We start from the raw sequence: 21,018 nt of genomic DNA, 5'->3' as shown, positions 1-21,018 counted from the left end.
AGTTATTTGAAAGGTGGCCAAGGTATTGGGTGGGGTGGTGTGGTTTGCTATACCAAATAGATCAATAAACAGTAAAGTATCAATTTTGCTTTGTAGTTGGAAGGTCAATTACAAATACTTGGTCAGTATGATGCTCGAGTCTAATGATGAAATTACTCTTGCATTGGCCCTTGTTAGGAAAATCATTTTTCTTCCCTTTCTGAACAGCTTTACATAGTTATTTACATATTTAAGTATTAAGGTAATATTTTTTATGAATGTTGTAGAGAAACCAGAATATGGTTCACTGAGCCAGTCAGTAATTTGTCCACTCTGGCTAGTTTCCAGTTCTCTTATAATCCAATTCAGGGTTAGATAATTATTTTATAAAAATAACCTAATTTTGCTTTTAAGCTTTATAGTTACTATTTTCTTATTTTAAAAGAAATAAGTGCTTATTATAAGAAATGAAACCTCATGCAGTTAAGTAAAATTGAAAGTGAAAATCTCCTTCATGTAATTATAAATAATGTTTTTAAACTGAATTTTTCACTTGATGATGTCTTGGATATTTCTCCATGCATATATAACCTGTTTCATTTCTGAAATGGCTTTATTAGGATTCCATTGTGTAAATGTATTGTAAATTATTTAATTAGTCCTCTATTGATTATCCTGTGTATTGTGCTGAAGTGTTAATACTTTTAAAACATTTTTTTTTAATTGCAACATTTTTTAAAAGCGTGGTCCTCAGATGCCTTTGATATTCCTCTATGTGGTTGATACTTGCATGGAAGATGAAGACTTACAAGCCCTGAAAGAATCTATGCAGATGTCATTAAGTCTTTTACCACCTACAGCTTTGGTTGGCCTAATTACTTTTGGGAGAATGGTGCAGGTTCATGAACTTGGATGTGAGGGCATTTCAAAAAGCTATGTCTTCAGAGGAACAAAAGATCTGTCTGCCAAACAACTGCAGGTAAACAACAAGAATGGTAGTTTTAGCCTGTTTGTGCACATCACTCTATGTATGTCTATAAATGCCTTCTAGATATACGTTTCTAGAAAATATTATGAATGACTAATATAATTGTATTATAACAAAGCCTTTAAATTTAGTGTTGGCCTCAGCGTTCTTTCATTTGCCTTAAATTGTTATCGTAGAGATTGAAGACCCTTCACTTTTGAAGTATCTTTAAAATTTAGAGTGAAACTGAAGCTATTTTACTAGAGATTTGAAAGGTTTATAGAAGAGTCATGCTGAAGACTGAGAGAAGGTAACCACAGAATTTTAGCTTTTGTTTCTTTACATCTCACTTAGGAAAAAAACACTTTTGGCAAGGGTACATATTTTAAGGCTTGAGAGTTAATAGGTGAACCACGAGTATATATATTTTTTCACACACTAGGACATTTTTATCTTTGGGGCAAATTGAAGCTTTGTCTTCCAAGGCAGGGAGTTATGTGTAACATACTAGAATCATCTTGGTGTATTTTTCAAAATCTTTTTCTGTCCAGAGATTTTGATAGATCATAAGAGAGTGAGTGAATATGTGCTTCAACTGGAAGATAGTTGAGAGGGTAGAGATTGTTTATGTAAGTGTTTTGAAAAACTTTCTAAGTGATTCTTTTTTTAAAATTAATTAATTAATTAATTTTTGGCCGCATTGGGTCTTCGTTGCTGCGCACAGACTTTCTCTAGTTGCAGCAAGTGGGGGCTACTCTTTGCTGCGGTGCGTGGGCTTCTCATTCAGTGGCTTCTCTTGCTGCCGAGCACGGGCTCTAGGCTCACGGGCTTCAGTAGTTGTGGCACGTGGGCTCAGTAGTTGTGGCACGTGGGCTCAGTAGTTGTGGATCGTGGGCTCTAGAGTGCAGGCTCAGTAGTTGTGGCGCACGGGCTTAGTTGTTCTGAGGCATGTGGGATCATCCCGGACCAGGGATCGAACCCATGTTCCCTGCATTGGCAGGCGGATTCTTTTTTTTTAATAAATTTATGTATTTATTTATGGCTGTGTTGAGTCTTCATTGCAGTGCGCAGGCTTCTCATTGCGTTGGCTTCTCTTGTTGTGGAGCATGGGCTCTAGGCCTGCGGGCTCAGCAGTTGTGGCTCGTGACTCTAGAGCACAGGCTCAGTAGTTGTGGCACACGGGTTTAGTTGCTCCATGGCATGTGGGATCTTCCCGGACCAGGGCTCAAACCTGTGTCCCCTGCATTGGCAGGTGGATTCTTAACCACTGTGCCACCAGGGAAGTCCCTCTAAGTGATTCTTATACAACCCCCAGTTGAGAAATTACCTTGATTGATAAGCCTGGTATAAAGTCGACAGATATGAAATCAGACTTTGGAGGCATCCAGGTAGCCCAAAATGAAAAAAAAAAAGATTTTGAGGATGACTAATTTGAAGCTTAGCAGACTAGGATAGTGGTGCTGCAGTTAACCGAGACAGAAAATACTGGAGGAATATGCAGGTTTGGAGGGGGAGGATGAATGAACAGTGAATATGGTAGTGAATCATAGTAGTGATTAAGATTTGAGGAAGTGGGGAAAATTAGAGTCTGTGTTCTTTCAAGAGGTTTGTTGTTGAAGGTAGGGAAGGAGATAGTGTGAAAGTTTGAGAGAGAGAGGACCGAGTTAAAGAGGTTTACTTTAGGAGGGACACTTGAATGTGTTTATACACAAAAAGAAAGAGACTAAAGATGGTGAGTGAAAGGAAGAGTGAGATGAGGAGAGTGAGGTTTCACAAAACATGACAGGGATTCCTTCAAGAGCATAAGAAGCAGAGTACCTTGAAGGGGAGGATCACTTGTTTCCATGAGACAGAGAGTGGGCAAGTTTTAACCTCTATGTACCTTAGTTTTGTTTTTGTTTTTTTTTTGCGGTACGTGGGCCTCTCACTGTTGTGGCCTCTCCCATTGCAGAGCACAGGCTCCAGACACGCAGGCTCAGCGGCCATGGCTCACGGGCCCAGCCACTCCGTGGCACGTGGGATCTTCCCGGACCGGGGCACGAACCCGTGTCCCCTGCATCGGCAGGCGGACTCAACCACTGTGCCACCAGGGAAGCCCATACCTTAGTTTTTTCATGTGTAAAGGGAGATAATAATAGTATGTATCTTACAGGGCAGTCATGAAAATTAAATGGATTGTGCTTTTAGATGTTTGCTATTACTGTTATTTTTAAACTGTAAATTTATTTAAGGTAGTTTATTTCTAGTTCTGATTGTAGAATGCATTTTACTTAAATTATGTAATATATATGTAATACATAAAACATCTGCCTTTTTGAAACAATGAATGCATGCAAACTAAATTTTTTTCTCCATCAAAATGTTTTTATCTTCCTTCTCTACCCATCTTGTTGAAGAGAGCCTGGTCTTTGTTCCCCAAATAGTTCTGGATTCAAATCTTAAACTCTTCTAGTTGTGTGATCTTGGGCTGATCTCTTTGCTTGTTTTCTCCTCTTCTATGGAAAGGAATAAACAATACCTATTTTACCAGATTATTTTATTTTAATACTAAATGAAATAATGTAAGTGAGAACACTCAGTATAGTGTAAACTCTTTCAGGGCTTCATAGCAAAATCTAGATTAATACCTTGCTTTGCTACTTACTAGTTTTGTAACCTTAGGCAAGTTACTTAGCCCTTCTGAGTGTCAGTTTTCATTTGCAAGGCAGGAATTTAAAAATCTACTTCATTATATTTTGTGAGGAAATAGTATATACAAAGAGTTTAGCACAGAATCTGGCACATAAGTCCTCAGTAAAAAGTTGCTGATCATTCTAGCAGTGTAGGAAATACTGCAGGATTGGTTCAATATTTGCAAATCTTTAGACTTTCTGATTTTCTGTTATATACTTTTATTCTATTACTTTATGATTAAGCATTTCTAGATTCAAGAAAATTTTAGTAAAATAACATTATTTTCATGTATCTAGAGAGGAATTCTGCATACATCTAAAATTCAGAACAAAACTGGCAGTTTGGTTAGGCATTAAGTCAGAAAATTAAGAAGAATAGACGTACAAGGTGTGTGTACCTTATAAACCCCATTAATACAATTCCTTGTATCTCTCCTTTATATTTATTATAGTTGCAATTTTACACTTATTTAGCTAATGATTTAACTCTTGTCTGTTTCACCAGATATAAATTTCCATACGGTCAGGGACTATATATTTTTTTCAACATTAGATACCTGGCACATTGAGATATAGTTGCTGAAAGGAATGAATGAAGATAAGTTAAGAAATATAGACATTCAAGTTACACAGTAACTTATTTTTACTTAATTAGAAATAAAGTATTTCTGAGCTAGTATCCCTCTTTTTTGCTCACATAGCACCTTGTACTTTGCTGTTGTATGATGATCATTTCATTGTATTACTGTTTACCTGACAGTCTCCCCAACTAGAACTTTTGCTTTCTGAGGGAAGAGACTTTGTGTTCTTTATTTTTGTGTTCCTGATGCCTACAGAAGCACCTTGCATATCATAAATATTTGATACATCTTTGTAGGAGTAATTAAATGGATATCACAAAAATAATCTCTTTACAGGAAATGCTGGGGCTCTCTAAAGTACCAGTTACTCAAGCAACACGTGGTCCTCAGGTACAGCAGCCACCTCCTTCCAATAGGTAATAAATACGGCAAAGAGAATTTTACAATTCATGTGGCTATTTTAAGCATCCTATATCCTTAACTTGAATGTAGGGATTCAGTGATACTATATTGTTAAACATTTTTAGGAATATAAATATTGCATTAGTATACTTTTTAAAGAGTTGAGGTAGAATCACATCGCTGAAAAGGTTGGTTTTTCATTATTACAGTGTAAGGAGTTTCTTTAGTTTTGATATATTCTTGATTTTCTCAGTTCAGAAAAACTTAATTTTTGTAGTTGAAGGCAGCCAAGCAAAAATAGTGCCCCACAAACTTTTCATTTTGCCTCCTTACCCTTGTAGTAGCTTTTTCCACTAAACTTACTAATCAGAGGTGGTCTTACTAAAACTGAGTTAATGTATCTTCTCATAATTAATTCAGTAATCTTAAAACTTACTAGATTGGTAAAAGGAAGATGCAGTCTCAAAGTAATACTTGGTTTGAGTGTTTTATTTATAGTAGTTGTACTCAGTGTGATTCTTCACCAGTGGGCAGCATCACCTGGGAACTTACTTGAAAGGCAAATTTTTGGTCACCACCCCAGACTTACTGAAGCAAAACTTTGGAACCAGCAATCTATGTTAAAACAAACCCTCCCACCAATTTTGATGTACACAAAAGTTTGCGAACCATTGTTCTAATGTGTATTCAAATTATTTTTCTCTATTTTTAAGAAAGTGGACAATTTGTTTCTTAAACCCTCACCCACAAACATTTATAAATGGATTTTTATTTAATTTTGTTTTGCAGGTTCTTACAGCCAGTACAGAAAATAGACATGAATCTCACAGATCTTCTGGGAGAACTGCAGCGAGACCCGTGGCCTGTACCACAGGGAAAGAGACCTTTGCGTTCCTCTGGGGTGGCACTTTCCATAGCTGTAGGACTACTTGAGGTAGTGACAATAGTTTTGTTTTGGAATGTAAATGTGTATGTGTGTATATGGAATGATATGTACAAGATAATGTTGGGTGGAAAAATCAGGTCATAGGACAGCGCATATGTGATTTTATTTAAAGTTTGATCTGTGGTATATCCTTTTGTGTATAGAGAGGCTTCTGGAGGGATATTTACCCAATTGTTAACAGTGGTGGGTTAAGGAGAGTTTTACTTTTAAGTAGAATTTGAAAATTTTACACTTGACATATATTAGCTTTGTAATTAGAAGAGTTTTTTAAAAAATGTTTTTTAAAATTTGAAATGTTATTAAATTTATAGAAAAGCTGCAAAGGACTTTTTTTCTGAACTATTTGAGATTAAGTTGCTGAAGTGATGTTACCAACCCCTTGAATACTTTAGTTGTATTTCCTATAAACCAGGATATTCTCCTACATAACCATAATACAACTTTCAAAGTCAGGTTTTGAAATATATGATACATACACTGATGTATTATACAATACATAACACTGATACACTACTACCATCTAATTCTCAAAACTCATTCAAGTTTCAGTGGTTATCTCAATAATTTCTTTTACTGAAAGGATTTAATTCAGAGGCATGTATGTAGTGGTTATGTCTGTTTAGTCTCCTTTAGTCTGGTATAGATCCTCAGCCTTTCCTTGACTTTCATGACCTTGGCACTTTGGAAGATTCAGGCCAGTATATAGAATGTCTCTCAAATTAGGTTTGTCTTGATGTAGCGTCACAATTAGATTGAGGTATTGCATCATTGGAAGGAATATCACAGAAGTAATGGTCTATTCTTACTGTATCCTCTCAGGTGGCACATGATTTTCATTTGCCCATTATTGATGATTATGACTTTGATCACTCATTAAGGTGTGTCTGCCAGGTTTCTCCACTGTAAAATTACTCTTATTTCCCCTCGTTTTGTAATTAATAAACATTAGATGGTGAGGATCTTTGAAACCATGCAAATATCCTATTCCTCATCAAACTTTCAATTTATTCATTTATTAATATCACTGTGGATTCGTGGTTTCCTATTTTTTACGGTGAGTTATCTGTTACTATCAGTTTTTATTCTTTTAACTTTCTACTTTGACATAATTCCAAACATATGGAAAAGTTACAAGAATGGTTCAAAGAATTCCTTTAAACCTTTCACCCAGATTCCTCAGATGTTAACATTTTATTACATTTGCTTTATCCTTCTCTCTCCAGATATTTATATAGTGTGCTCTCTCTATAAATATAGATGTAGCTATATATAGGTATCTATTTATATGTTACACACATATAAATATTAAAAAACCATTTGAAAGTCAGTTACAAATGTGATGTCCCTTTACTTCTAAGTTCTTTAGTGTGCATTTCTTAATTACATAAGAACATTCCTTTGTATAACCACAGTTCATTTAACAATCATGAAATTAACATTGATATAAAACTATTTTCTAATCTTTAAACTTTATTCAGATTTCACCAGTTATCCTAATAATACTGTATATTGTATTCACTTGTCATGTCTCTTTGGTGTCCTTTATTCTGGAACAGTTCCACAGTTTTTCTTTGTGTTTCATGACGATACTTTTTAGGGGTATAGGCTAGTTATTTTGTAGAAGGACTCTCAATTTGGGTTTATCTGATCTTTAATCATGAGTAGATTGAGCTTATGCAATTATGCCAGCCTAATTCTCTTGCCCTTGTAAATTACTTGATCATTTGCTTGGAGTATTACTAGTATGTCCTGTGGGTTAATTTTCTCTAGTGCCTGGTGATCCTTTTCTATATGTGTATTCAAGTATTTTGTTTCTATAAAGTTTTCTTGTATTACAGTTTTAAGTGTTAGTTTTTTCATTGTTTTGTTTATCTTCTTTAAGAACTCCAATTATACATAAATTGGATCTTTGCTTGTTTTCTATTTCAACCACTTTATCTCTGATTTTTTATTCTTATTTATTTTGTTTTCATGCTCTTGATTATTTTCTTGCTGTTCTTTAGTGCCCCTTAATAAGTTTTCATTTGAATCTGGCAGTTGTTCTATGCTGGCTGCTAGCTTCCTTCTTTCTTCCTTGTACTTTTCCCCAAACTGCCCTTGCTTGTGTGAAGGCTTGCATGGGAGATAGCTCACTGGGACTTAGTGTTTATTTATTTATTTTTTACTTATAAGTAACTTGAAGTTTGAATGCTTTTTGAGTTCTAGGTATGAAGGTGTGTGGTTTGTATACTTTAATTTGTTCTTGTTCTTTACTGATGTTTCAGCTTTACATGACTGCTGTTACCTCATCAGGATGATACCCAGTATGAAAACAGTATTTTTATTTGTTTATTAATCTAGTTTAAGAATGTTATAGAAGTAATAAGTATACCTAATAAAAACATTCAAATATGCAAGGATGTATAAAAATGAAAAGTAAAAGGCAGTTTTCCTTGCTCTTGCCTAGATTTGTTAATCATGAATTTTTAAAATTATCATCAAAATATATATCATTGACATTCTTTTCTGAAGCTATAATGTAGCTTGAAAATGCACTGTGTATTTTTGTTCAATAACTGCTTATAGAAATTAGAAATAAAAGCATTTCAAATATGATATATAAATATTGTTAATTGTGGAATAGAGTGGTTATACACATAGAGAAGGAGATGTAATTCTTTGTAATTGCAGTTTTGCTGCTTGCTGGGGAATCTTTCATGTATTAAAGTCTTAGGATACCTTTAAATTTTTTTTTTCTAGATTCCCTGTTTCTTTTGGATTGTACTCAGTTCTTTTGTTTATTATAAATTTTCTGAGTTCTTGCATGTCTAAAAATGTTTTTTAATTTTTCCCTCTCACTTCATTTGTACTTTGGGTCCCTGTCTTCAATAGGATCTTTGAGCCATTCCTCGCTAGTATTCTAACAGATAGTTTATTGGATAATTTGATGTAGTCTCATTCTTAGTCCTTTTCAGGAAACTTATTTTTCCCACTGAACATTTTTAGAATGTTCTCTTTAATTTTAGAGTTCTGAAATTTCATTAGGTTGTGTTTAGGTTTGATTATTTTTTCATTAATTATGTTTGGTTGTTGGTAGGTCCTTTCATTAAGACTTCTGTCATTCTTCAGCTTACTTTCTTTTTTTCTTTTTTATTCTATATTCATTAGATTGATGCTGGACTTCTGCATTTCTTCATATCTTTATTTTTTTTCCTCATGTTTTCCTTCTTTTCTCCTATTTCTTAGAGGTTTCTTCAAGTTTATTTTCCATATCTCTAACTTGGTCTTCAGACATGCTTTTTAGCCCATTCCTTGAGGTATTTTTACTTTTGCCATGATTTTAATTCTAGAATCTCTTGAGAGTTGTCATATTTGTTTTGATATTCATTGTAACATGTGTTCTGTATCTTTCAGCCCCCAATTTCTATGCTAAGAACCTTCTCTGGGAAGATTGCCTACTTTTCTCAGAGAGCTCTTCTTAGGAATTGCTAAAATCTGTTGTCATTAGCTGCTGTTTCTGGAGCTGACTGCACTTCTTTGGCCCATTGCTGCTTTTTGTGTTTTTTTGACTCTAAATGTAGAGTTTTTAAGATATTCCCTTGGGAAGATCTGGCTTACTTTTGGTATATATATATGTACATATATATATTTTAAATTATACATAATATATATAGTTAAAATTCTTTTGTCAATCCAGTACAATCTGTTGTTTGGATTCCTCAAAATTTCTAGTCTGCTGATAGTACTCTTTCTTATTTATTTTTTAAACAGTACCATTTATATCATTTCACTGGCATCTTGGGAAGAAGGGGGAGGTAGATTGAAGTACTCAATCCATCAGTTTGAATTAGAAATAAAAGTTGTGCATGTATTTTAAGCATAGAAAACAAAAATAACAACCAAACAGAAAAAGATACCCTCTTTTCTTCTTCTTTTCCTACTCTTCCCTATCTAGTACTAGTTAAGCAGGAGAAACATCCTTGCTTATAGGGATCAGGTTTATAGATTATTTTAAAATTAGGAAGGCATTGCTATTAGAATAGGATTTCAAAAGAAAGATATTCACACAAACATCTTGTTTTTAAATTTTGTTTTAAACATTTGATTATTCTTGGAAAATGTATGCTTTTCTAGAAAGAATATATAAAAATTCACTATCATAAATGTATATCCATATGTTTTCCTTTAAGCTCTTCTCATGAATTACTTTTTCCTGATAGTGTACTTTTCCCAACACTGGTGCTCGTATCATGATGTTCATTGGTGGTCCAGCCACTCAGGGGCCTGGAATGGTGGTTGGAGACGAATTGAAGACACCCATAAGATCATGGCATGACATTGAAAAAGACAATGCCAAATATGTTAAAAAGGGAACTAAGGTAATTTTGGTTTTTAAGTCTTTTTGCCTTATTAGAAAAATTCATTTGATGGAAGAGGAAGAATATAATTACTTTCTGATAAGTCTGATATTGTGATGATCCTGCAACTGCTCCTCAGAATTAGAGAAATAGTCTTTTTCTTCCTTGATAATTTGTTATATTTTTTCTGGTTTTAAATATTTAAAAACTTAATAAGGGGCACCAATAGGTGTCTCTTTAAAAACTACTCCTGAGAGAAAACCTGTGTGTCTTTTTTAATATTCATGTTAAAGAATGTCTTTCCCATCAGGAAGAATTTCTTGAATTTTCCAATTTTTCATTTCCAGGAGGCTGCCCTTTAGATATGTATATTGTTCATAGCTTGAATAGTCCGTCATTTTCTCATAAGTTGTTCTCTGTTCATGTAACTTCAATTTTATCTGGGTTTGTGTCAGTACATTTTCACTACTGTTGATTCTTGATACCCTTGTATTGGTTCTGCTTGTTAATGTCCCATCCCTCCCCCCCTTTTTAAAAAAATTGTCTAGAGTTTACAATTTTAGTTTAGTTGTCCTGTATTATCTCATATTTCTTTTTGGTAGTCATTATTATATTTTTAGGGTGTAATTAATAACAGATAATTTTTGTCACTATTAATGGATGCTTTTTTTCCTGTCACCTAATTTCCCTTTTGAATTTGGAGTATTTCTTAGAGCTTCAAAAGAAGTTTTATATTTGTTTATCTTAATACTTTTGCTATTGTCTATTTTTCATGTTACTTGAGTATAGATTTATCCAGGAAAAAGAGTTCTGTGTTGTTCTTCCATCATGTATGTATGAAGAGCAACATGCCTTTCTTCAAGGTTAGCTTGAAATTTAGGAGTTCATTTAGAATGAATGGCATTTAAAGAAAAGAATGTGAGAGTGTCAGACTTATTAGAAGTTATCGTATCATTTTATGAGACGTTATAGAAAATTAAATTAGAACAAATCACACTTAAATTATTATGGATTATTCTTTTAGTATTTCTTAGATCATTTTGATTTATTAATGGCAAAAGATTTATAGGATGATTAAGTTTGTACATTACTTTGATTTGATCTTAAAAAATCTGTTGTAGCATTTTGAAGCATTGGCTAATCGCGCTGCTACGACTGGTCATGTTATTGATATCTATGCATGTGCATTAGATCAGACAGGTCTCCTGGAGATGAAATGCTGTCCTAACCTTACTGGGTATGTATATACGTTTTTACAAGTATTGCAGTTATAAACTAATAATGACACTTTACAAATATAAACCAATAATGGAAAAAAAAATAGTCATGATCCTGCCACTCCAGGGCAACAGCTATTAACAGTTTTTGATACTCCTTTCAGTAAAGCTTACTTTAAATTTTTTCTAAAATACAGTTAAAAAGGCACAAGTTCTGTTTGAAAAGATCATCTTCATACCCTTCAGTCATTGTTTTATATTATTATTTTGGTAGCTTTTTTGAGATATAATTCACATACTATAAAATTTACTCATTTAAAGCATGTAATTTAATGGTTTTTTTTTTTCTTTTAGTATATTCTACCCATCACCATGATTTTATTTTAGGACATTTACATTATCCCAGCAAGAAACTCTGTACCTATTAGCAGTCACTTCCCAATTCTCCTTCCTCCCCCTCCCCCTTTCAGCCTAGGCAACCACTAAACTACTTTCTGTCCCTATAGATTTGCCTGTTCTTGATATTAGGGGGACACCATTTTATCCTTCACCATTAAGTATAATGTTAGCTGTGGATTTTTGTAGATGCCTTTATCAGGTTGAGTATGTTCCTATTCCTAGTTTGTTGGATTTTTCTTTGAGTGAGATGGGAAGTCATTAGAGAGTTTTCAGAAGAGGAGTGATATGATCTGACTTAATGCTTTAAAAGGATCATTTGACTTTAGTTGTCTTTAGTACGTAGAGGGACACAGGAATATCAAGTGGTGGCATCACAGCTGGTGAGAAGTGGTTGGATTTGGGGTATATTTAGAAGACAGAGAATTTGCTAGGAGGTTGGATCTGGGGTTTGAGAAAACCAAATAAGTCTAGAAGGATTGAGTTGTCCTTTATTGAAATGGGTAAGACTGGGAGGAAGAACATTTGGGGAGAAGATTAGGAGTTCAGTTTTGAACATGTTTGGTTTGAGATGCCAGTAGACATCCATGGGGAGAGGTTGAGTAGGCAGTTGGATATTAGAACCTACAAATGCAGAAGATAGGTCTGAATTTGTATCTAGAGATATAAATGCAGGAGTTGTCAGAATATTGCTGTGGTTTTTATTTTTTGGCTGCATTGGGTTGCTGTGCACAGGCTTTCTCTAGTTGCGGCAAGCAGGGGCTACTCTTCATTGCGGTGCGCGGGCTTCTCATTGCAGTGGCTTCTCTTGTTGCGAAGCACGGGCCCTAGAGTACGTGGGCTTCAGTAGTTGTGGCACACGGGCTTAGTTGCTCCGCGGCATGTGGGATCTTCCCAGACCAGGGATTGAACGCGTGTCCCCTGCATTGGCAGGCGGATTCTTAAGCACTGCGCCTCCAGGGAAGTCCCTATTGTTGGTTTTTTAAAGCAATAAAAGTGGATGAGATTGTAAGATTGTGTAATTTAACACTACGAAGGTCATTGGTGACCTTCCTAAGAGCACTGAAAGTTGACTTAGAGTGAATAAGAAAAGGAACAGGAGGAGGGGATCGGAAGCAGCTGACATAGACCAGAGCTTCTCAGACTTTCATTTCACATGTACAAGTCAGTTGGATAGCTTGTTAAAATATAGATTCTGGATTTAGTATGCATAGGATGGGACTTGAAATTCTGCTTTTCAAACAAGACCCTTGGTGATGCTAATGTTGTTGGACCAAGGGCAACACTGAGTAGTAAAGGTATAGACAGCTCTTTCATAGAGGTTTGCTGTAAAAGGGAGTGGATAAGTAGGGTATGGTATACGTTGCCATTATTTTAGGATGTTTTACTAGGTTTAGTGATAACATAGATCGTTCTAGATGACATGTTTGCAAAAGTGGAAAATCTGAAAAAATCTACATGCAAACTATTAGAATTAGTATGTTAAGTTGTCAAGACTTCTAAATCAAGGTCAGTGTACAAAATTCAACTATATTTTTGTATAACAGTAACAAATAGAGTAGACCCTGGGACACCATGGGTTTGAACTGCACAGGTCCACTTATATGTGGATTTTTTTCAATATATACATACTATAGTACTACATGATCCTTGGTTGGTTGACTCCAAGGATGTGGAACCATGGATACGGAGGGCTGACTATAAAGTTTTACATAGATTTTTGACTGCACATAAGGGTCTGTGCCCTAAACTCCACATTGTTCAAGGGTCAACTATAAAAAGCAAACAAAATTTAACAGCATACAATCTATAATAGCATCAGAGATAATATAAATTAGGACTTTAGCAGTATCAAAAATAAAATTTCCATTGATTAATTATACCACATCAGTTTTTTTTCTTTTGCCTAATGTAATTTTTGATTGTTTTATTGTTATTTTAAAAACTACTTAAAATATTTTAAAAATATGATGAACAAATACATGTAAATGTTTGGACTCAGGTTGTATATGGATATATGTATCCGCCTTTTAATTTAAACAGTAGAAAGTTTTACATAGCTTCCCCTACTTTGCATTTTTTTACTGATATCTTGGAAATGGGTTTATAGTAGTACAGTTGACCCTTGAACAATTTGAGGATTGGGGGAACTGACCCTTTGCATAGTGGAAAGTCTGAGTATAATTTTTAGTTGGCCCTCCATATCTGTGGTTCCTCTATATTTGCAGTTCTGCATCCTCAGATTCAACCATCAGTGGATAGTGTAGTTCTGTAATATTTACTACTGAAAAAAATCTGCTCATAAGTGGACTCACGCAGTTCAAAACCTGTGGTTTTCAAGGGTCAACTGTATATCACTCCATTGTGTGGTTGTACCATATTTTATTCAGCTAGTCTAATACATGGTCATCTGGATTGTTTCCAATCTTTTATTATTATAAATAGTACTTCAGTGAATAGACTTGTGCCTGTATTTTGCTTTTTGGTTTTTGTTTGCCCGATTATCTTTGGGATAGATTCCTAATAGTGGGGTGGCTGGATTACAGAGAAAATACATATGTAATTTTGTTAGATACTGTCAAGTTCCCTTGCATTGGGTTTGCACCATTTTCCATTCCCATAAGCAATTATGAGCATGCCCGTTTTTCCACAGCCTCATCAACAGAATATGTTGTCAGACTGATTTGCTGATTTATTAGGGTGGAAATGGCATCTCAGAATAGTTTTTATTTGACAGTGTTTTTTAAAACTTAAAAAAATTTATAAAGGTACATGGTTACTGAAAAAAATTTAACAGTACTTAAGTGCATAAAGTGAAAATGCTCCCAAAATATGCCTGTATTCTCATTCACTGGGTATAACACTGTTAAGTTCAGTGTGACACACAGAGACAATATATGCATATACACACACTACACATGGAGATATTTATTTTTAAGAATGATAATGAATGCTGTGAACTCTCAGATGTCTTCACCAGTAGGGAGAACTGGGTAACTGGGATGGGAGAGACACATATATTACTATGTACCCTTTTGTACTTTTTGAATTTTGTAATGTATAGATGTATTACCTATTTAAAAAAGAATTTTTAAAAATTACTGAGGACAGATACAAGTGTTAGGGGCACTCAGGTACCCTCAGAATTGAGATTATTTTTGGCGTGGGGATATTTTCATATAATTGAGTTTTTTAAATTAATGTTAATATCACACATCTTGGGAAATATCTTTAAAATTTTGTTGGTAGTGTTGAAAAATAATTTACTTTTCTGGTTTTACACATGGACTCTTGTGTCACATTGTTTTTTCCTCTTTCCATGCAGAGGATACATGGTAATGGGTGACTCTTTCAACACTTCCTTATTCAAGCAAACTTTTCAAAGAGTTTTTACCAAAGATATGCATGGACAGTTTAAAATGGGCTTTGGTGGTACATTAGAAATAAAGGTAAGAACCAAAACTTGACATGTATGGTATGTTACCAAGAGAGAAATTTGTAGGCTTGATCATAATTTTAAAACATCATCAATCAAATTCAAGATATGCTTTAAAAATAGTGGTTATTTTGTATTGAAACCTGGAGTTAGAGATTTGTTCACCAGAAAAATGTTCATCGTTAAATGTACAATGAAATTTTACTTGAGCATCTCTAAATAATTGTTAAAACAGGAGGAAATTATATAAGTAAAATTTCCTTTAACTCTATTTTTTGTTTATATAGGGTTTAACTTTTTAAGTATAGGCATACCTCATTTTATTGTGCTTCGCAGATACTGCATTTTTTTACAAATTGAAGGTTTGTGGCAACCCTGTGTGGAGCAAGTCTGCTGGCACCATTTTTTCAACAGCATTTGCTCACTTCATGTCTCTGTGTCACATTTTGGTAATTCTCACAATATTTCAAACTTTTTCATTATTATTATATTTGTTATGGTGATCTGTGGTCTGTGATCTTTGATGTTACTATTGTAATTGTTTTGGGGCACCATGAACCGTACCCATTTGAGACAGTGAACTTAATCAGTAAATGTGTGTGTTCTGATTGCTCCAGCTGCTGGCCGTTCCCTTGTCTCTCTCCCTTTTCTCAGGCCTCTCTATTCCCTGAGACACAGCAATATTGAAATTAGGCCAATTAATAACCCTACAATGGTCTCTAAGTGTTCAAGTGAAAGGAAGAGTCCCACATCTCTCACTTTAAATCAAAAGCTTTGTGAGGAAGACATGTCAAAAACCAAGACAGGCCAAAGCTAAGTCTCTTGGTTCCAAACAGTTGGTCAAGTTGTGAATGCAAAGGAGGAGATCTTAAAAGAAATTAAAAGTGCTACTCCAGTGAACACACAAAGGATAAGAAAGAAAAACAGCCTGACTGCTGATATGGAGAAAGTTTTAGTGGTCTGGATAGAGGATCAAACCTGCTACAATGTTCCCTTAAGCCAAAGCCTAATCCAGAGCAAGTCCTGTCCTCCCTTCAATTCTAGGAAGGCTGAGAGAGGTGAGGAAGCTGCAGAAGAAAAGTTTGAAGCTAGCAGAGTTGGTTCATGTGGTTTAAAGAAAGAAGCCAGCTTTGTAACATAAAAGTGCAAGGGGAAGCATCGAGTGCTGATGTAGAAGCTGCAGCAAGTTATCCAGAAGATCTAACTAAGATAATGAATAAAGGTGGTGGCTACATAAAACAACAGATTTTCAATATAGATGAAACAACCTTCTACTGGAAGAAGATGCCATTGAGAACTTTCATAGCTAGAGAGAAGTCAGTGGTGGGCTTCAAAGGACAGGCTGACTCTCTCGTTAGGGACTAATGCGGTCGGTGAGTTTAAGTTGACCTAATACTCATTTACCATTTCTCGAGATCCTTGGGCCCTTAAGAATCTACTCTGCCTATGCTCTATTAATGAAACAACATAGCCTGGATGACAGCATATCTGTTTACCACATGGTTTACTGAATATTTTAAACCCACTGTTGAGACCTACCACTCAGAAAAAAAAGAATCTTTTCTAAATATTACTGCTCATTGACAATGCACCTGGTCACCTAAGAGCTCTGTTGGAGATGGACAATGAGATTCAAGTTGTTTCCATGCCTGCTAACACAACATCCATCATGCAGTCCATGGATCAAGGAGTAATTTCAACTTTCAAGTCTTATTTTTTAAGAAATACATTTCATAAGGCTATAGCTACCATAGACAGTGGTTCCTCTGATGAATCTTGGCAAAGTAGATTGAAAACCTTCTGGAAAGAATTCACCATTCAGATGCCATTAAGAACATTTGTGATTCGTGGGAAGAGATCAAAATATCAGTCTTAACAAGAGCTTGAAAGAAGTTGATTCCAGCCCTCATGGATGAATGTGAGGGGTTCAAGACTTCAGTGGAAGAAGTAACTGCAGATGTAGTGGAAACAGCTAGAGAACTAGAATTGGAAGTAGAGCCTGAAGATCTGATTGAACTGCTGCAACCTCATGATAAAACTTGAATGGAGAGGAGTTGCTTCTTATGGATGAGCAAAGAAAGTGGTTTCTTGAAATGGAATCTACTGATGAAGATGCTGTACAGATTGTTGAAATGACAACAAAGGATTTAAAATATTACATAAACTTAGTTGATAAAGCAGTGACAGGGTTTGAGAGGACTGACTCCAATTTTGAAAGAAGTTCAACTGTGGGTAAAACGCTATCAAACAGCATTGCATGCTACAGAGAAACTGTGAAAGGAAGAGTCATTCAATGCAGCAAACTTCATTGTTGTCTTATTTTAAGAAATTGCCACATATATCCAGACAAAACTCTAATTCAAAAAGATACATACACCCCTATGTTCATAGCAGCACTATTCATGATAGCCAAGACATGGAAACAACCCAAATGTCCATCGACAGATGAATGGATAAAGAAGATGTGGTACATATACACGATGGAATACTACTCAACCATAAGAAAGAAAGAAAGAATGCCCTTTGCAGCAACATGGATGCAACTAGAGATTATCATACTAAGTGAAGTAAGAAAGAAAAAGACAAATACCATATGATATCACTTATATGTGGAATCTAAAATATGACACAAAGGAACCTATCTACAAAACAGAAACAGACTCACTGACATAGAGAACAGACTTGTGGTTGCCAAGGGGCAGGGGGCTGGGGGAGGAATGGAGTGGGAAGTTGGGATTAGGAGATGTAAGCTATTATATATGGAATGGGTAAACAACAAGGTCCTACTGTATAGCACAGAGAGCTGTATTCAATATCCTATGATAAACCATAATGGAAAAGAATATATAAAAAAGAATGTATATATTTGTGTAACTGAATCACTTTGCTGTACAGAAGAAATTAACACAACATTGTAAATCAACTATACTTCAAAAAAAAGAAACAGAAAAAAAGAAATAGCCACAGTCACCCCAACCTTCAGCAACCACCATCACCCTGATCAGTCAGCAGCCATCAACATCGAGGCGAGACCCTCCACCAGCAAAAAGTTTATGACTCACTGAAGGCTCAGATGATAGCATTTCTTAGCAATAAAGCATTTAAAAATTAAGCTATGTATATTGTTTTTTAAGACATAATGCTATTGCACACTTAATAGACTACAGTGTAGTATAAATATAACTTTATGTAACATAAAGTTATATAACATAACTTTGTGAGAAATAAAAAAATTGGTTTGATTCTCTTTATTCTCAATAGTTGCTTTATTGTGGTGGTCTGGAACCAAAACCACAATATCTCCAAGGTATGCCTGTATGTTTTTTTTAGTGCTAAATTTGCTTATGTTAGTGCTAGATTCTTTAATTGCAGGAGTTGGTATCTAACTTAAGAGAAACATTTTCTGTTTTATTTGGATAATCAGTAATTGTTTTTGGTAAGTTGTTGATATTATTCAATTCTATCATTCATTTCAAATTTGGGATTCAAGAAACCCAAAGGCTTAGTGTTATTTTTAAGTGTCTTACAAGCACATTGATTTTGAGTTATTAAATATTTCTTGTTAATCTTCTTATTTCATTGAATGCTTGCTATATGTCCATCATTAAGCTAGGAAATTGTAGAGATCTCAGGGAATATCTAAGACACAGGTATTCTTATAAAGAACTTATTCTTGATAGAAAGACAAGATTAACACATGTGATTGAATGAAACAATAGTAGATTATAAAAGAGCTGTAAAGGTTTAGGGAAGAAAAATGAATGTATGCAGGATACAATTTATCCTAGATGGTTTTACAGTGACTTAGAGTGGTTTTTGAAACATGGCAGAGTTTAACTTGGTTGAGGAGAATGATTTTAGTTGGGAGCCCAGTGTGAAGAGAGGCACAGAGGTGAGAATCAGCATGGTATGTTTGGGAAGACTGCCCAGTGAGAGTGGATGGTTTGTATTGGAATGTAAGTGAAATAGTTTTAATTGTGTGGTTTGGTTGTAGTTTGGAGATGCATGTGTAGGCAGAAGAAGCCCTTATAGGTTAATGAAGAACAGTGTTTGGGGTAAAATTTGTCTTGATAGTGGTATTCAGGATTTGTCAGGAGAAAGAATCTCATGTAAGAAAACTTGAGTTGGGCTTCCAAATTTTTAGATAGAAGATAACATTAGCTTAAATTTGGGGGTTAGTGGAGATTGGAAAGAAAGCAGTCTTGGTGACAGATTTTCAATGGGAGTTAAAATAGAAGGTGGTACACCAAAGTGTACTAGAGTCATTCCTTGGTATCTGTAGGGGACTGGTTCCAGGACACCTCCCCCACACCACCACTGCAGATGCTCAAGTCCTCTATAAAATGATGTAATATTCTTATGTAGCCTACACACATCCTCCCACATACTTTAAATCATCTCTAGATTAGTTATAATACCTAATAAAATGTAAATGCTATGTAAATAGTTGCCTGTGCACAGCAAATTCTAGTTTTGCTTTTTGGAGCTTTCTGAAAAACTTTTTTTCAAGTATTTTCAATCCGAGGTTGGTCGAACCTGCAGCTGTGGAACCCACTGATATGGAGCGCTGACAATATATTCTTATTTTGCAGACCTCAAGGGAAATAAAGATTTCAGGAGCTATTGGACCCTGTGTGTCTCTCAATTCTAAAGGACCCTGTGTGTCTGAAAATGTAAGTCATCTTTATTCTAAAAAGAAAATACAGTTAATTCTCAGGGCAGATCCAAGAGAGACCTGGGGTGGCAGTCTATAGCATTCCTTTCAAAATTATTGTGTGGGCTGTTTTACAGTAGAATGTGGCTCAGCTTCCATTGGTATACCTCTGTTTGTTGTTGTTCTTTCCACATACCCCTTTTCCCATTCACCCCTAAATTAAAACTTTTGTACTGTCACCAGTCTTCTATTTTTTATGCCTAAGTTATTCCTTGCCCAGCGTGCCTGAAAAAACAACAACTATGATTTGGAAATTTGGAGACTCCTGAAAGTCAAAATTAATTCTGAAATTTTTTTCGTTAGTAGAATTTCCGTCAAAGTAGCCAGCAGATTTAAGCTTTTAAGCTTCAATTCCTTTCTTTTCTTTTATCACATCTAGTGGACATATAAGGCACTTTGAAATAGTAGAATCATGTAGCTGTGGAGAGGATGATGGGACAAATAACAAAGTGTGCAATCATCTTTACAATGACAGAGTTTAAAAATTAATTTTAAGCAGTTTGCATGGAAAAATTTATATCTAAGAAGTTTTCTTGGGAATTAGACTGCTTAAATTACACAGTTCTGATCCAGAGAACCTATATTCATATATGCGTATGTTATATGTTAAATCACTCTCTCTTTACACAGATTAAATAGTTGGATAGAAGGATAATGTTAGTTGTAATTATTTCATTAAATGGTGTATATTTTTAAAGTCTACAATATGAAGAACTTGTATCAATACTTTTGTAATTTACTTAGCAAGAATTTGAATTAATTATAATTTTATTTGTGTAAAAATTGCTTAAGTTTATTTCATAGTATATTTATATGATCTTAAAAAAATCTTAAACCTCTAACATTTATTGAATTAGTTAGAAACCTGAAATAGATTTTTTCTTACTGATATTTTTTTCCACTTTTTCACCTTAATATATATATAGTAATAAACTATATTCTCTGGTTTTCAAACATACTATGTTTTATTTTTATAGGAGATAGGAACAGGTGGCACTTGTCAATGGAAGATATGTGGACTCAGCCCCACTACAACCTTAGCCATATATTTTGAAGTTGTCAATCAGGTATGACTTTTTATATTTGAATATTGAAATGTATATTTGAAAAAATACTTAATTTAGGCCATGAATATTTCCAGAGCTTATGACCCAAAGATTATTCTGTTTTGGAGTTTTTGTTTGTCATTTTCTGTTTCTCAAGGCTACACTCCTTGGTGAGAGGACATACTATAATAGAGATGTCAGGGAAACCTGCAAATGCCCAACCTTGGGCAACCCAACTTTTAGTATTAGTTTTCTTTTGTTTTTAATAAAAAATTGAAGCATAAATAAAATCTTAAATTCTGTTCTAGTTATGCATTTTTGTAAT

At 34.6% G+C, this 21,018-nt stretch overlaps 1 protein-coding gene across 2 annotated transcripts in view; it reads left to right on the top strand.

Annotated features, from left to right (window-relative positions):
* Nucleotides 1-21,018, top strand: part of SEC23A (SEC23 homolog A, COPII component) — a 65,960-nt gene that overhangs the window by 8,406 nt on the left and 36,536 nt on the right. For both annotated transcript variants that reach the window (XM_027111103.1, XM_027111102.1), the window contains exons 5-12: nucleotides 722-958; nucleotides 4,536-4,615; nucleotides 5,391-5,535; nucleotides 9,747-9,905; nucleotides 11,006-11,121; nucleotides 14,823-14,946; nucleotides 19,526-19,606; nucleotides 20,625-20,714. In XM_027111103.1, coding sequence (XP_026966904.1) covers nucleotides 722-958; nucleotides 4,536-4,615; nucleotides 5,391-5,535; nucleotides 9,747-9,905; nucleotides 11,006-11,121; nucleotides 14,823-14,946; nucleotides 19,526-19,606; nucleotides 20,625-20,714 — 1,032 coding nt within the window. The remainder of the gene's footprint in view (nucleotides 1-721; nucleotides 959-4,535; nucleotides 4,616-5,390; nucleotides 5,536-9,746; nucleotides 9,906-11,005; nucleotides 11,122-14,822; nucleotides 14,947-19,525; nucleotides 19,607-20,624; nucleotides 20,715-21,018) is intronic.

The sequence above is a fragment of the Aethalodelphis obliquidens genome, unplaced genomic scaffold (assembly GCF_003676395.1).
Source record: "Aethalodelphis obliquidens isolate GAN/ISIS:26980383/991018 unplaced genomic scaffold, ASM367639v1 scaffold10, whole genome shotgun sequence".
Lineage (NCBI taxonomy): Eukaryota > Metazoa > Chordata > Mammalia > Artiodactyla > Delphinidae > Aethalodelphis > Aethalodelphis obliquidens.
This window is presented reverse-complemented; position numbering and strand designations above follow the sequence as displayed.